Here is a 16,918-nt window from a genome sequence, read left to right on the forward strand (position 1 = left end):
TTTATTTGTTAATGCATATAAAAAATAAATTTTCCCCCATAAAAGTTATATATCATCTTCATTCGATTTTTTTAACCCAAAACACAAACAAAAAATATAAGACATTTAATATAAAAATTACATGCTGAAATCCAAATGATATAATTCAATTCTGATTACAATAACACACAAAAAATAAGCACACCACACACCCTGCATAAAACACATTATTTCACACAAACTAAATTAATAACTTTATCACATATATTTGGTTATATATAGACAAAAATATTTTTATTATATTAATAATAAAAAAATGATAAAATATTTTCAAAGTTTAAAAATGCATAAAAAAAACATTTGTAATTTATAGAAAGTTAACTGCTTTATATTTCTTTTATAGTTGAATGCCATAAATTAGTTATACTTGGACTTCTTACTTACCACTCATTCCAATTCCAATCCCTCTTCTCATCACCATTCTCCCCACTGCTAATGAATCTCTTCAAATCCGTTTTCTCAGATGACCCGGACCCTCCAAGACCCGAATCCGGATCCAACAATGCACCGCGAGACAAATCCCGGGATCCCGATTCCCCGCCCCGATCCAGCGCCATCGATTCCGCCGCCGCCGGAGTAGGCGGCGACGGTTGGAACTTCGGCGGCCTCATCAAGACCCTGACAACGAAATCGGAATCCATAATCGAGACCTACCGTCGCGATCTGCAGGAATTCGGCACCGGTTTGAAGAAAGAGATCGAGGTAGCGCAGGGTTCTCTTGGGACCGTGGGCCACGTCATCGACGAGTTCGGAAACACCGTCGTGAAAGGAACGGCTCAGATCATATCTCAAGGTAAGGACGCAATCCTCGCCGTCGATCTCGATTCCGATTCCGATAATAACAGCAGCAATATGAAGAGCCTTGATTCGGCTCGGTACAGTAGGTTCAACGCTCACGTTCGTGCCATTCAGGGTGACGTTAGCACTTACTCCGAGGAGCCCGAAGATTTGAATGAGTTCAATGAGTGGAAATTAGGGTTTTCGTTGGAGGGGAAGGGTGAGGAAATGGAGGGGCTTTTTAGAGAGAATGATGCTATGGAGAGTGTTTACAAAAAGGTTGTTCCAAACACCGTTGATAATGAAACTTTCTGGTATAGGTATTATTATAAGGTCTATAAGCTCAAGAAAGCTGAAGATGTTAGGGCTAGGTTTGTGAGTGGAATATCTGGGGAAGATGAGGATTTGAGTTGGGATGTTGAAGATGATGATGATAAGGATGGTGATGGTAAAAATAGAGGTGAAGTTAAACCTGTGGTTATGAATAAAGAGGTTGGTAGTGAAAATGTGGATAATTCCCGGTTACATGTTGGTGGCAGTGAAGGGGGAACAAAGAGATTGGATGTGGAAGAGGAGTCTAAGGAACAAAAGAAAGACGATTTACTGCAAAGTGAGGAAGTTGGCAACAAGGTGGATACTAAGTTTGTTGAAGAATCACAAGTTGAGAAATCTGAATTTGTTGGTGACAAGGGTGGTGTCGATGAGGCATCGAAGTCAAAAGCGGATGATGATGGTTTGAGCAAGAATGATTTGGCGGGTGAATCTGATGAGAAGGTGGTAAAGGAAAGGGAGGGTGGTGATGAGAAAACTTCCAGTAAAAGAAACGAGTCTTCGGTGGTTGAAATTCAGCATTCGGCAAACGAGCAGGAGGAGGAGGACCTTGGGTGGGATGACATTGAGGATCTTAGTAGTATTGATGAGAAGAAAACAACGCAGCAGAGTGGTGGTGGCGCAAGCAAAGTTGATTTGCGGAAGCGGCTTAGCTCTACGGAACAAGAGGAAGACTTGAGTTGGGACATTGAAGATGATGATGATGAGCCTGCTAAGGCTTGAAATGTTTGATGCTTTCTGTTCTGATTTCTCAATGGAAGTGTATGGTGTAAGTGTCATTTTCACGCAAAGAAATTTGTCAGTGTTTTTATATTTTCAGAAACTGTTTCTATGTTATTGTTTCTAAAAGTCTGCCTCTGCCTTTTATTTTCATTACCAGTAATATATTCCTTTAAGAAACTCTGGTTATGCTCATTTTATCTGGAAACATAAGTAATCAAATCAAAATCAAAGCAGAGGAAACGAACGAGTTTCCCGCAGTTCTTTTAAAAATCAAGAAATGACTAAAATCAAATTAGAGAAAGTCAGATATAGAGTACATCACTGACATTCCTAAACCAAAAAGTCTTGCTAAGTCTTGATACTATTCAAGGCAGTTATAATGCTTTTCATGATATTCCTATAGATAAAGTCAATAATTCACATTAGTATGAATTATATAAAAGGAAAAGGTAGTAAGCCGCAGTTGCATCGCACCACGGTAACACGGATATGCTGAAAATGAGAAACCGTAGTTTGTTTTTGTAAAATTTCTGTATAAAAGAAAAGAGAGATGAGAAGATAGCGATGCAATAAAGATAATAAAAAAAGGAAAATAAATGTTTTAAAGAGTATTGTATGAATAATATAAATCGTGGAAAATATTTGACTGAAATTGTGTTAAGTGTGTACTTTTGAGACCAAAGATAGCTACTTATTTAACCGATAAAAGAATAATTAAAACAATCCACAAATAACAGCAGCGTGTTAAGTAGATGATTAACTTAAAATATCATTCTTACAAAATGCTACCGTCAGATATAATTCACACTCTTCAAATTTGAAAGCTTGACTACTCTACTAAAGCTCTTGCCGTGATTGGCAAACATAGAAAACCGTTGTGAACACCACTAGACTCTACTCTATCCAAAGGGAAAAAGAAAAAGAATGAACCAAACTGCTCTTGCAGCACCTGGGGTGGGGCCGTGTTTGTACAACTAAATAAAATGCTCCACAGTGTAGAGCAAATAGCTGAGTAGTGGAAGCCACCTTTCTTGATTCACATTTCTTCAAACCCAAGGCTGCTTTCAGAACTAAACATGTGCTTATCATCCTTCAATACAAATGCTTGGTTAAGAAGTGGACTCTCCCATTTGAGGTTCAACAGGGGAAGGTAATGTGAGAAGCCTTCCTTTTTGTGCACGTGGGGGAAGATGCTTAGCAGGTTTTCTAGATGGCACATTCCAGGGCAAGAACACTCCAGTCCCACCACCAGAAAGTTTGTGAGGGTTCAGCGCCACAGGACGCATAGGAGTAAGCATCACCATTGGGGCGCGAAGCATTCCCCATTTGGGCATCATGTTCATGTCCATACCCTCATAGCTAGTTAGAGCACCATTTGGCAAAGCATATGGACTAGCGGCAATGCCAGGTTGCCACACAGTCATCGCACTTGTCATCGTAGTAGGAGTTGGAGATTGGCATTGGTTGGAGTCTGGCCTCACTCTGAAGAAGGTGATGCTAACCCTTCTGTTAGGGGATGGACACATTACGTGCCTCGCCATGTCGGCACTGTTTCCTCTCATCACTAAAAGAGACCTGCAAAATCAAAGGTGTTTTGTCCAAGTCATTTACATGTTACTCATCAGTTTAAAAAATACAAGTGGTATTGTGTATGATAAGTTCAATTTCCTTGCCCAAGAGGCACATCCTGCAACTTTTCTAGTGATGCTTACAATATTAATTATCATAATAGAACAAAGAAGTTATATGCCTCATGTGCCAATCCTATCAGTACACATCTGGATTCTGGATGCTGCCCTTAATTGAATGTTAGAACTGAGTGCTACAACAATAACAACAAAAGTCTTATCCCACCAGGGAAAGTTTGGAGTCAAATGCAAACACAACTACAATGGCGTGAGGCCATGGACTCACTGTCAAATGATAGTCATAATTAGCATTCCTTAAAAATATTTCAGCAGCTAATCAGACATTTAGAATTTAAGAACTTGATGCTTAAACTTAGAACAAGAATCGGACTTTGCTAATGAAAGTTACTACCTGCTGCATAATGCAAGTTTCCACATCAATACACAATATATATAATTACTACATGAGTGACATACATATTATGTAAGGAAAAGTAAGCTTTTCAGGGTCTGATTGGACCCTTATGACAACACTGAAAATGTACACTAGGTGTCACTTTAACTACAAGCTAGCAATTGATATCTCTATGACACAAACAATCCATTTTTGTCCTTCCCTTGAGTGTCCGCAAGTTTGTTTGTTATTCAAGAGAAAAAGAAAAGCAGAGAAGCAATCTAACTCGATGATATGTGTATTATATGCAGACATAGTTGCATCCTCTAAAAAACTAGCACTTCACCTTATTCACTTACATTCTGTCCTATAAATGTTGAAGGTACTTCTTCCTTTGTATCCAGCATTGTGACTAGAATCTTAATTAATAAATGGAAGATTAGGACTGCAAAGAGTATAAGTTCTTTAATATGTACCCCTGCTTCAATGAGAGCGTGAGTGGCCCCTTGTAGTTCCCATCATTTTCACTCATAAGTATACGCCCAAAAGCCATAGTTGATTCAGAGAGAAGAAGAGTCGACACAGGTTGATCCAAATGTGGTGGTTTCAGAAATGGCTGAGAAAACTCCCCCTAAAAATAGTGAAATTATATAGACATTGCTAAATGGTCATTTCATTGCTCAATGTAAATGATTATGGTACCTATTTGACTAATACCAGGTAGAAGTTAAAGAGTAAGCGGGAAAGTATCAAGTATGTGATATTGACCTCTTCAAAGAAGTTGATGATACAACCATTTGGTCTTTTGTACTCGGGAAGTAATTGCCACTGAATAAGATGATCAATGACACCTTGGAGAAGTGCTGGAATTGGTTCTATATTGCCTTTAAGCAAAAGTCGAAAATGAAAAACAGAATTAAAAGAGAATCACTAGATTCATTTATGCAATATCTAAAATTAGAAGAACCAAACAGTTGTGGTAAAGTAAAACAGTTATATGTTATCACAAACTCTTTAATAGTCTTACTTTTTGCATCCTCCTTTATCTGTCCAAATATTGGAACACCCAGTTGAATCAGCTCTCTCTTGTTCCCTTTCATCTGCTTGTTGAATAATATAAAAGTTTCACCTACATGTATACAAGAATATTGGTTAGTATTTTTAAGAATGCAGACAGCAACAAAAACAGCTTGCATTAGGTGATTATCTGTGTTTAATATAAACATGTAATGTGATTGACGACAAAAAGAAGAAAAACAAATACAAGGAAGAAATAAAAAATGAGAATACATAGACACACACAAAGATCAGTAGTGGGTGGTTTACCTGACAGTTCCCCATTTTGGCCAGCAGCATGGATCTCATTGACAAAATCTGTCAGCTTGCACAGTTCTGAATCAGTGAAAATGTCCTCATATAACTTCAATCCTTTTACTACATTCTCCTGTCAATATCAATCAGCTGTTTAATCAGCTTCTTATTTGCATAAACTAGTGGGGTTAATTATGAAAACTCTGTTTCCATTCTTCTTTTTTAAAAAAAAGAATGTAAATTTAGTTTTTGGAAAAAAAGAACTTGCCATATGTCCCTTCACTGACTCTTTTGCTGTGAAACCTTTTGTCAACTTAAACTGTGAAGAACGCCCTTCACACTCTTCATGATTGGAACATATATTAACGTTCGTTGGACTAGCCTGCATTTCTTGAGATCCTGCACATGAACCCAAAAAATTCCATGCATATTTCAACACTAAGAATAGGGCAAAAACATTTCCATCCTAAGCATTAATACAGTTGACAACACTGCATACATAGGCTGCGTTTACCCAAATAAGTTAAATGAATGATCACCAATCTTCGACTAACTGTCTCTGCATATATGTTCAACTTCACCATTTACTTTACTATCCTTTCATTTATGAATTATGATTTAGTCAACCCTTGTTGTCATTGTTTACAGTCTTGTGACATAACAATTAAACACGTACAGTATGTCTAACATAAAAATCATGATGCAACACTTGTCAAGAAACATTTGTCGTCGTCCATAAAAATCGTTATTGGTTGGCGTCCACCACCAATGTGAGTCCACTAGCACATTACATATATAGTGCCAAAAGGGGCAGGCCAATGCAAGCATTAACTAGATGTCTCTTTTCCAAAAAATACATCATGCTTACTTAGCATATTCTCTCTCTTTTTAACTTTGTATTTCTTTTCGTGGAATTATCAAAAAAAATTTATATAATCATTTAATCATAAAATTATCAAGTATGATAAATTTATTAAATTTGAAAATAATTATTTTATAATTATTTAATTATAAATTATCATGTATGATAAATTTGTTAAATTTTAAAATAATTATCTTAAAATAATTAAAATGATGATTTGTGATGAAAAGATAATATAAAAAAATTATTTTATATTATTAGTTTATAAAAATTAAAATTTACTTTTTTTATTAACTGTACGTACGGTGTAGTGTGATTATGTAGCCTAACTCACTATCCTAATACCCCATGCAACGATTTTAGACCCGATGGCTAGAGCGTGGTTGGTAACATATATAAATCATGTATCATTCATTGGATTTGGATCCCTAAGCCAAGAGCAAGCAAGACAAAGTTGACCCGTAAACTGGGGCAGGTCACTAACTCAGAGGGGTGATAGGGACCCAAGATGCCAAGACCCAAAAACCCAAACCCGAATCCGAATCCGAATCCGAACACGAGTGACGTCAACGACACCATCATGCACTCGCCTTGGGTGGTCCCGTAGCCTGTAATAAAAATCATTGCAAACACTTCTAGATCTATACTTAGTTCCAATTCCAACCTTAACCTAGTTGTGCTATTTAATACTACCCCAATTTAACCGTAACACCGTACGCACCCGAACCTTTTCTTTTCTTATGCCTCGTTGTTCTCATACCTGTAAACCCCATTTAAGTAATCACAAAAATTATCAACCACATGCCCTGCGTCTGTAACTACTTTCCTTTACTTTAATACATCTATATTTGTATTTTGTAACCCAAAAACAAAAATCAGTACAAGCCAAAATTTTAACATTTGGTTTTCTTTTGCTTCAAAATCATGGAATTTAACGTCATCAAAATTAAATAGCAAAAAAAAAAATGTTGAACCTACTATTGCGCAACAGAATTTTGACTTGAACAAAATGAAACAGTACACAAAACAAATTTTTGCTACATCGGATTTGTTGGCCACAGATCGCCTGGCAGAAGATACAATTATTTTTCTTCTCCAAAACTTGAAGCAATAATAATAATAATAATCGCTCTTTTCAAGAGAGACATAAAGTCTCATGCTTTATTCCAGTCAAAAAGATCCCCGGAGAAAAACTATTCAATTTTCATCAGTGATTAATAAATGATCCAAACAAAATGCTCCTTCAATTTTCCCCCGACCGTTTCTGAAGATTCCGCGTTCCGATTTTGAATGAAAGAAAAGGATCCCGTGAAAGAGTTGAGAAACCAACACCAAGTGTTTACCTTGTGATGTTAATTAAATTTTCATTTCCATTGATTTAGAAAATAAAAATAAAAAGAAAGAAAAGAGTATAATTATTTTATTTACCTGAATCAGTAATCTCGCTCTCGGGTGACTCATACTCCTCGTGTTCATCACCGCCACCACCATCTCCGACACTCTCCGACGGCGTCGTTTTCTCGTCGGTTTCGTGTTTGGCGTCGTCGTCTTCGGCGGCAGCGTAGTGGTTTCTATCGGCGAGTCTGGCGAGCTCGAGCGTGACGTCGGCGATGGAGTGGTACTTCTGCATCTGGAGGACGGGGATCCAGTTGAGCCTGCGGCGGTGGATGGCGGCGAAGACGGCGTCGTAGTCGTGGGCGGAGGATGCAGCGGCGGAGGAGAGGTGGGCGCAGAGGGCGTCGATGATGGCGTTGGCGGCGGCGAACTCGCCGCGGAACCAGGCGAGGATTGCGTCCTTGGCGAAGGAGTCGGAGACGAGCATTGGGGGAGGGACCATCGTGGATCGATCGGAGAGTGATGTAGGGCCAGCCGCCATGGAATTGTGATGATACGCAGTGATCGGAGCCAATGGTGCGTTTGTGTTGGGCCCAAATCGAAGGAAAAAAGAAAAAGGTTGAAGAAGAACAAGGTATATAGCTATGCCTGTGAGAAAGGGGTTTATGAATTATTGTGTTAGTGTGTGAGCTTAAATACTCGATCCTCTTATGTATATGCAATGCATGTATGTGTAGTTATGTTATATATATATATATATATATATATATATATATATATATATATGAACCTCCCAAAGGAAAACTCCTAGTCCTCACTCCTCAGGTTCCGTACGTTTGCACTTAACGTGGCACCATCTCACACCATTTCACGTGCTTGCCTTAACATATTACAACAAAATTAAACCAAAACTAAATTATTTAAATATTTAACTTAATTAGTTATTTATTATAAAAAATAAAATAAAAATTTAAATATCAACAAACTGTTAACAAACTGATATTAATCTTGTGTTTGAAAGAAAATGTGATTAGAAAAAAAATTAATCTAAAAATATCAGTCAAATTTTTACAAAAAATTAATTATTCTTGTTAGATTAACCAAGGTTCACAAATTTAAGAAGACACATGGTTTTTATAAAATGAATAAAATTTAATCATTAATTTATTTTTAAAATATATTTGTTAATGTAAAAGTTGAAAATATCTTATGATTAGCGTCAGTTTAACAGAGATTAAGAGTTATTATATAGATGTTGTTTTATGCATTTGATCTTATTTAAGTGTTCACCATTACTAGCTACTAGAATATACAATCAAATGAATCAATAAAAGATACCGCAGCTAGTAATAGTTTGGCAAATATTAACCAGCGTTATACATGTAGAAATTAATGTTTATTAAAATATAGATTAATTGTATTTAAAGTATATAATTAATATTTTTCATATTCTTAATATAATTTACTATATGGTTTAATATGATGATTTAATTGTCTGGCCAAAAGAACATATGATAACTAAATTTAAATAACTACTTTCTACATTTATAACACATTATTTAAGTAAAAAAATGTATTGTTATAAATTTTATTAAATAATTAAATGCACTTAATATGTTTTAAATGCTTCTTAATAGCATTCCAATTTATATAAAAAAAATTAATGTTGAATATATTAGTTTTGGTTCAACCAATTGTCTTTGAAAAACTTAATGCGTGCGAGTATTTTTAGTTAAAAAATTGTTTTTGAACACAAGTGTTATTTGTTGTCGTTTCGCTCTATGGCTACTTAAACCTCGTAAATGTTGTCGAAAAAGGAGTAATGGTATCTATAAAAAATTTGACACTCAAGTAAGTTTTGAGCAAAGTAACAACTAATTATATTAAGATAAATGATAATTAGTATTCTTGAGAAGGAACTAAATTAGAAATATTTTTATTAGGAAGCGTAAAATTAAAATTGTGATATTCATAATTTTTTTATTCTCATAATTTTTACAATAAATATTTTTTCCTTATAATTTTTTAACTAGTATCCTAAAAATACCCGTTAACAAAACTCTTATATTAATTAGAGTAACATATCTAAAGAAGGGAATTGTTGCTATATTTGTAAGCAATGTCATGTTTGGTGATTAAAAACATCAATGTATACCAAGAGGAGTGATTGAGGAAAAGGCTTATATTATGTTTTTTTTCATACTCAAAACTCATATACTTTTTATCAAAGATACTTAGGAAATTGAATATTTATTTATTTTTGGATAAATGAGTGATCAAATTTAACGAGATATTCACGACTAAGGTTTTATTATTTTCTGACTACACAATTAACTTAGAGGTTCATGACCTGATCAAAAAATCATGTCGTATAGACTTCTAAATGTGTGTTTGATTTGTACTTAAAATTGTTACAACAAGTGTGCTTTAGTGCATATCGAAATAGGTAAAACCAAAATGAAAGAAAAAACAAAGATTCTAAGTACATGTTTGAAAATGAGGTGAAAAAATACTTTTAAAGAAAAAGTATTTTTTACTAAAAGATCAAGATTGTTGTTTTTGTTTTTATCTATTGGATTTGCATTGGAACATGTGTACATCATTTCTAACTTGGGTCCAAACATGCATTTATTCTTTTGCAAAAATATTTTTGTCTCAAAAGTTGTTTTCCACTTGATTTTCAAACATGTTCTAAGTTGATTGAGTTGTTACCACTTGCGTAGTTTTTGTGACCTAGTTATTATATATGATTAATTTGGTTATAATATAAGGTAAGCTTTTTGTTTGAATGATTGGAATTGTTAAATTAATATATTACTAAAAGCTTCTTTTGTTTTTTTTTTTTGGCAAAAGCTTGCACGAAGCATGCTAAAAGGCTAAGAAATAAAATTTGCTAGTTGGTCAAGGTCCAGGCCCCTTATATAACAAAAAAACAAAATAGGTTAGTTAGTTTGCACAACCACAATTCCATTACCAGTTCACACAGCACAAGTGAAATAATTCTATTTCTGCGTTGTTCTTTTTTCTGTGTGTCATCCTCGGAAAAACAGATTGGTAAATTTAGCATTTCCTCTTTAAGATAAAAAAATCCACACACATTAATGTCTCGAGTAAGATCGTTTTCGTCTGGCTGATCTCACTGCATCTGTTCTGGACCTAACTAACCATAAATATTTTACGAGGGAGAGAGAGTGCAGCTTGTGAAACTGATTTTATTTATTATTATTATTATTAGAGAAAAAGAATTATACCCTTTACACACTCATCCAATCATAATTTATTATGATAAGTTTATTAATTTTTAAAATAATTATCTTAAAATAATTTAAATGAATGTAATATTAATTTCGATACTACCACTGAAAACCATCAGTTTATTAATTATTTTTATTAATTATATGTGTTGATATTTTGATATTTTAACTTTAATGTTATTTTATTAAATCATGCTATGTTATGTCACGCTTATGTGGCACTGGCAATAAACTATTCGATACGAAGGAGAAATAGAAAAAGGAATTTATTAAAATAACCAAAACTTTTTGTTTTAATGGTGCAATTTTTGTAATTTTGTGACGTAAAGAATCAAATTCAATCATCGTTTTGTTTGTTCTGGAACGAAAAGTACAAGTCCTATTTTCTTCCCCCTCCTCCCTTGCTATGCTTAACATTTCTGAATTCAAACTGTTTCGGATTGGGCTGTAATTTCAACTTGAAAATTCGGTTATCGGTTTAAGCTGTTTTAAGCTCCAAATTATAAATATTGATTAAAGTAAATACTCAGACGACAAATGCATATATATGATACACTCAGGGATACAGTTATACTTCAACTTGGAACAAAATTTATCGTGTTGTTGCATTAAATAGAATGTCATTATTTTTAAGAGGTTTTGGGCTCCGAATTATATGTCAACTTGGACAAACATCACCACAGCAGCGAAACTTAAATTTTGATCCATCTTGAACACATCATCAGTCCACCTTGAAACATATCAATGATCCATTTCAGATACATCATCTATGTATATCCCAAACAACAAATGAGCAAAAAAAGAAAAAAAAATGATTTTGTTTGAATGACATATCCTTATGTATTTAATATTTTTTTGGGGTTGAATATATTCAGAAAAAGTGCACTAGATTTTACAAACTTGTTTAAAATAATATAGGTCGTCGGATAATTTTAAATCTTTAAGGATTAAGGAGTGAAAATAGGTTAAATTGTTTGACATGAATATATGTAACTTACATCATGTCCGAGTTAGGTCATATATACTTCTTTTAAGAAATAAATTAAGTTAAGGTTTTTATTAAGACATGTTAAGTTAAAAATTTGAATTTTAGGTCATTCAAAAATTCCTTTAGACCTAACAGATCAATTTGTTTTAATAAACATAAGTATTGTTGTTAATATTATTATTGTTGTTATATTAAGTTTGTTTTAATGTATTAAAATCTAACATTTATTTATTTTTGAAAATGTTAAGCATGCTATAATCTACATAAAAAGTTAAACTTAAACTTATAAGTTTATTATAGATAAAATTATGTCTTATTTAGATTTGTTAATTGTTATTACCAAGAGTTTTTAAATTTTACTGTGAATGTTAATTATATTAGGCCTTAAAAATGTTTCTAGTAAGTAAACAAGTTACACTTAACTTTTATGAAGTTCAACAAATATATTTTTACTTTCATTTTGGTATTAAGGAGATCTTTAAACACGTGTGTACGTAGGTTAGACCAAATCTTTAAATAAAGTTTAAGTTTAATAAGCCAAACTGACTATACATTTTTAACTAATGTCGGGTGTTCACGCATAGAAAAATAATTGCAACTAGTGAGCCTTTTGTGGGAGCTGCATGCCTTTGATATGTTATGTTCTTTTTGTAAACTCTTTTTTTTTTTTTTTTCAGTTGAGTACCTCTTATACTCAACTAGGTCATTAATATATTCTGTTTTGTTTATTTAAAATAACAATAATTGCAGCAGATCTGATCCCCAATTAGGAATTGTATAAAAGACACAGTCTGCAAAATTTACAACAATGGTAATCATAAGTCAATCAATTAACGATGCATTACACCATCATAGGTCATTGTGACCAGATGACCATTTAAATCGACTGAGCAAGAGGGGTACACGTATGACATATCACACTATTGCCCTTCCGGTGGCTAGCTTGGGTCTCAGAATATTCGAATCTTAGATCGTTCGTTAAGTAACATAAATAAACATTAATTAAGTAATTGCATTTATCAACCAATTAACCATTTTGATTATTCTTTAAATCGTACTTATAACTGTTTTTTATTTTTTATTTGTCCCTTTCATTTGTAGAATGGCTTCATAAAAATCTCACGCGACAGTGCTGACACGTAAAATGGCGACATATGGTAAGAAACATGTTGTTTTTGATAATCAGTGAAGTGCATTATCATCATTCCAAATTAAAGAAGGAGAAATGTGATCATAGCTTGTAGTTTTATGCTTCTCGACACAGACATGGCTTGAAGTTAAATCTGAACGTAAAAAATATGCATGTCCTTCGCAATACTTTGTTAAGACATCATGATATATTTTCAATTATGATAATTGCCTTTAATAATTTTGTAAGAAATGTATGAATGCATGTATGCTATGCATCAAATTGATATTCCACAGAGCATACTTAAAGATCACAATAGAGTTAATTTTTTTTTTAAAAAAAAATTGAACTTGAATACTCAACTTTAGAATCAACCTGCTGGACCATTTGTAATTATTAAACAGTATAATAAAGGATCAAAGGGTTAAGACTTGAGAGTGTGATGAAAAATTTAACATTGAGTATGATGAACAAGTTGAGAGGAGGGAAATAAATGACATGGTGGAATAAGTGAAAGGCATGTCCCCTGAGTGTGGGGCCCTTAGGGCATAGAACCATTAATTGGGGCCAGCAGGAATGAAGGAGGTGGTGGGGGGGGCCAGTGAGAGGCTCTATTGTTGGATGGAACTTATTAGCAGAGGAGGAAGGGAAGGTGTGTGTGGGTCACAGATACTAAGGTAAAGTCACCTTGACTTGAGGATTTTATTTGAACATGTCAACATCCTCGCATTACATGTGATGTTAGTGTCAGACAGTATTGTTGTTGCGGTGTGCCATGGTGGTGGTTGTAGCCTCACCTGCTTTTTTTTTTGTTTTATTTTTCGGACGAAAAATAAAAACATTATACAAAAATTAAAACTAAAAAAACAAAATAACAAAAATTAAAAAATACTAAATTCTATGGAAAAATATATATTTAAATTTAAGATAAAATTTATTTTTAATCTCAGTATTTTTAGATAAATTTTATTTTAATCCCTATATTTTTAATAAACTATTTTGGTTCTCAAAATTTTTTTAAAAAATCACGTTAAAACATATTTAGTCCTTAAAATCGATCATTATATTAAAAAAAAATACTAAATCTACTTGTTTTTTAAAGTTTAAGAACCAAAATAATTGATTTAAAAGTAAAAAAACTAAACTCAAATTTGTTTCTAAAATTTTGCTCCTTCATCTCTAAAAAATTTTCCTAGATTTTAAGCTCAAATATAATTTTGCTCCTTCATCTTTTTATTATTGTTTTCATAGTTTATCTTTTTAAAAATTTATTTAATTCTTTAACTCTAAAATTTGAGTTAATGTTGTCCTTTTATAGTGATATTTTTTTGTATGATTTACATCCTTTTTTAAAAGATGTGAAATCGATCCAATTATATTTATCTAAATTAAAATTACAAAATTCAACTAATGTTTCAAAAAAAAAAAATTGCGGCAAAAAAAGTCCAAGGAACAATTGATAAATAATCTTATAGTAAGACTCAATAATTTCACATAATTTTTTTTTATCATATTTATGATTCCTTTCTAGTTCAAACATTAATTAGGTTTCGTAATTTTTATAAAAGTTATTTTAATGGAACAAATTTCATATCATAAATTTGTAAAAAAAAAAATTAATATTGTGCTTCAAAAATAAAATTTAAAGAATCACTATTCTGAAAGGATAACATTAAATCAAATTTTAGAGATAAAGATCAAAATAAATATTTTAAAAGATAAAAAAATAAAATGAATTTTAATAAGAAAAATGAAAAAAAAAACATTTTAACCTATATCCTAAAAATTTGTAAATTAGTTTTTTTATATCATTTTACCCCAATTAAGAAGGGATTCTTTCTTGTAAATAAAGTTTGAGAATTTTCGATTCAAGCTTTCCCGAAAGGCATAGGTTACCCAAATGCTTCATGAAACCCAAGGGCTCGGAAGCGTTCTCTCCCACTATGGTATTTTTTAATTGAAATCTCACTGCAATACGAGTATAGAAATAGAAACAGAACCAACAAGAAGCTTTTCTTCGTGGACCATGTTAAAAGGAAGTTTAATATAAAATCAAACAATTTTTTTATCAGCAAAAATCAAACAAATATTTGTTGCGGAAAGATGGAAGATTCCCTCCCTTTTCTGTAATATGATAATTAAATGAGTTTGACAATATAGACGTAATAAACATTAATAATACTGATCGAGCATTGCTATGTAATGTTAGCTAATAAGTAATAAATAAATAATTGTGACTATAAACGAATAAGAAAAAAAAATTCCTCTAAAAAAAAGAAATTTTTTTCCAACCTTCTTTTATTCTAATTTCTTAAAAAATCATTTTATATTGTGAATGCAAATGTCTATTAATTATAAGTATCACAAAAATTATATGAATCACTAATATAATAAAAAGTTGTTTTAATTTAATTAATATATAGTTCCGAATTCAAATTTTGAAATGAAGTGTTGTTCTTCTTAATCCTATTTGATACGAAAAGGATTGTATAAAAATATATGTAACTAAAAAATGTCTATTGTAAGCATGAAATACAACGTACATACCGATGCCAAGTTTTTGAGGTCCACTAACATTTTTAAATTTGGTCACACAAATGCATAATTATTTAGTTGACATTAACTTTAGCAGCCAACTCCCGTCGTAGGTGCAATATACATTATTGGAACTTTTATAATTTAAAAACAAAATATACGTAACTTTATCCTTTATTACATATTTTATTCATTATGTATTTGATGCCACTTTAATTACCATCTGGATAAATTTATCACTTGTCTATTCAAAATTGACATGGCTTGCCAATAGGCAAAAAGGAACATTGCATTCTGAAGGAGGTTAAATTGAAAGGAGGGAAATAATTACGAAAGACAAACTACCAACCAATAACAAATAGATACGTTTTCTTTATTCTCGTGATCATAGCACATTTGAACCAACCAAAAGAGTCCTAGTCCCAATCAACTTCTACAAAATTTATACATAGAGTAACCTCAACTAAGAGACAATTTGTTTAATTTTTCCTTTCCCCCCTACTTTGACAGGTACGGTACAAGATCATAAAAAAAAGTTGTCCAATTAATTTATTTTGTTGCCTATTTTTAAAGATTCTTATTTTTTTATTTATACCAATTGAATACAATGTCATGAGAATTATAATAATTCATGTTATTTATTCAACTAAATGAATTAGACCTCTGGACAGATATTCCAATCAAAAATATTATTATTTTCATTATTTTTATACAATTTTAAAAATAAAGTAACATAATTTTTTTATAAATAAAGTTTTTCCTGAACCAAAGAAACTCTTAATTTTTCTAACAAGGATGAAAACTCAATGTTGACAACATAAGCAATAAGAAATTACAATTTATTTAATATAAAAAAGAATGGAAAATAATTTTTATTCTTGAAATACACGAAGTAGACCTGCTCACTTTTTAGTTCTTTATATTTGTCCATCGCTGACTTTATACTCTTTGTTATATTCTTTTTCTATCGATAATTTGAAGAACATTTTTTTACTAGATTCTTTATTCGTAGGTGATAAACAGAAGTGAAATGTGTATTAAAAAAATAAAACTAGAGAAAAGAATAAGATTAAAAAGTAATTGCTCCCTCGTGACTATAGTCTTCTTGATCTCTTGTGGCTCTTGACATTAAAAAATAAGACATAATGAGAGAGGGGTGACCCTTCTTGAAGTCAAAAGTGAAGAGTTTGGGTCACACACGAGAGGTTCATGTTAAAAGTACCCTTTAGAAAAGTGTCCCCCTTAGGATTGATAGGACAGAGGCCACCGCCATATCTCTAATTCTTCGTTATCCCATACAGATGCCACAAACAATTACAAAACCCTACGAATTATATCATAACATAAATTGCTGCAATTATTATAGATTCAATCAATGTTTTAGAAGTCGAATCCATGATGGACTCGATCGAAGCATTCGTAAATTATTCGTCAAATCAGTGGATCAATAGTTGAATTACATGAATGAATTGGTATAATTAATATAAAATATAAAATTTATATTAATTGTGTTATAAGTTAATAATTAATCATGATAATTTAGTAGTAAGATGATTCATTAAATAATTTTTAAGTCATTGATTCAATTCTTAAGCGATAATTTTGAAATCATT

The 16,918-nt window shown here is 32.1% G+C and overlaps 2 protein-coding genes across 2 annotated transcripts; one reads left to right on the forward strand and one right to left on the reverse strand.

Annotated features, from left to right (window-relative positions):
* The first annotated feature begins 395 nt into the window (after nt 1-395).
* LOC114372207 (spore wall protein 2-like) lies at nt 396-2,046 on the forward strand. The gene has a single exon (XM_028329663.1). It carries the CDS (start codon nt 475-477, stop codon nt 1,867-1,869), a length of 1,395 nt encoding a protein of 464 aa, XP_028185464.1. The 5' UTR covers nt 396-474; the 3' UTR covers nt 1,870-2,046.
* Nucleotides 2,047-2,583: 537 nt separating this feature from the next.
* On the reverse strand, nt 2,584-8,124 carry LOC114372206 (RNA demethylase ALKBH10B-like). The gene is made up of 7 exons (XM_028329662.1): nt 7,493-8,124; nt 5,471-5,601; nt 5,218-5,335; nt 4,919-5,020; nt 4,660-4,775; nt 4,368-4,522; nt 2,584-3,444 (listed from the first exon to the last, which is right to left on the reverse strand). The coding sequence occupies exons 1-7, from the start codon at nt 7,938-7,940 to the stop codon at nt 2,979-2,981; spliced, it is 1,536 nt and encodes a 511-aa protein (XP_028185463.1). The 5' UTR covers nt 7,941-8,124; the 3' UTR covers nt 2,584-2,978.
* Nucleotides 8,125-16,918: the final 8,794 nt, after the last annotated feature.

The sequence above is a fragment of the Glycine soja genome, chromosome 10 (genome assembly GCF_004193775.1).
Source record: "Glycine soja cultivar W05 chromosome 10, ASM419377v2, whole genome shotgun sequence".
Taxonomy (NCBI): domain Eukaryota; kingdom Viridiplantae; phylum Streptophyta; class Magnoliopsida; order Fabales; family Fabaceae; genus Glycine; species Glycine soja.

What these genes read in the sequence shown, in the direction of transcription:
- LOC114372206 (XM_028329662.1), bottom strand. Translation starts at nt 7,940, where the DNA reads ATGGCGGCTGGCCCTACATCACTCTCCGATCGATCCACGATGGTCCCT. An exon ending in GAGCGAGATTACTGATTCAG is followed by an intron (nt 5,602 to 7,492) that starts GTAAATAAAATA and finishes GTTCATGTGCAG; the next exon opens with GATCTCAAGAAATGCAGGCT. An exon ending in GATAAAGGAGGATGCAAAAA is followed by an intron (nt 4,776 to 4,918) that starts GTAAGACTATTA and finishes TTTTGCTTAAAG; the next exon opens with GCAATATAGAACCAATTCCA.
- LOC114372207 (XM_028329663.1), top strand. Translation starts at nt 475, where the DNA reads ATGAATCTCTTCAAATCCGTTTTCTCAGATGACCCGGACCCTCCAAGA.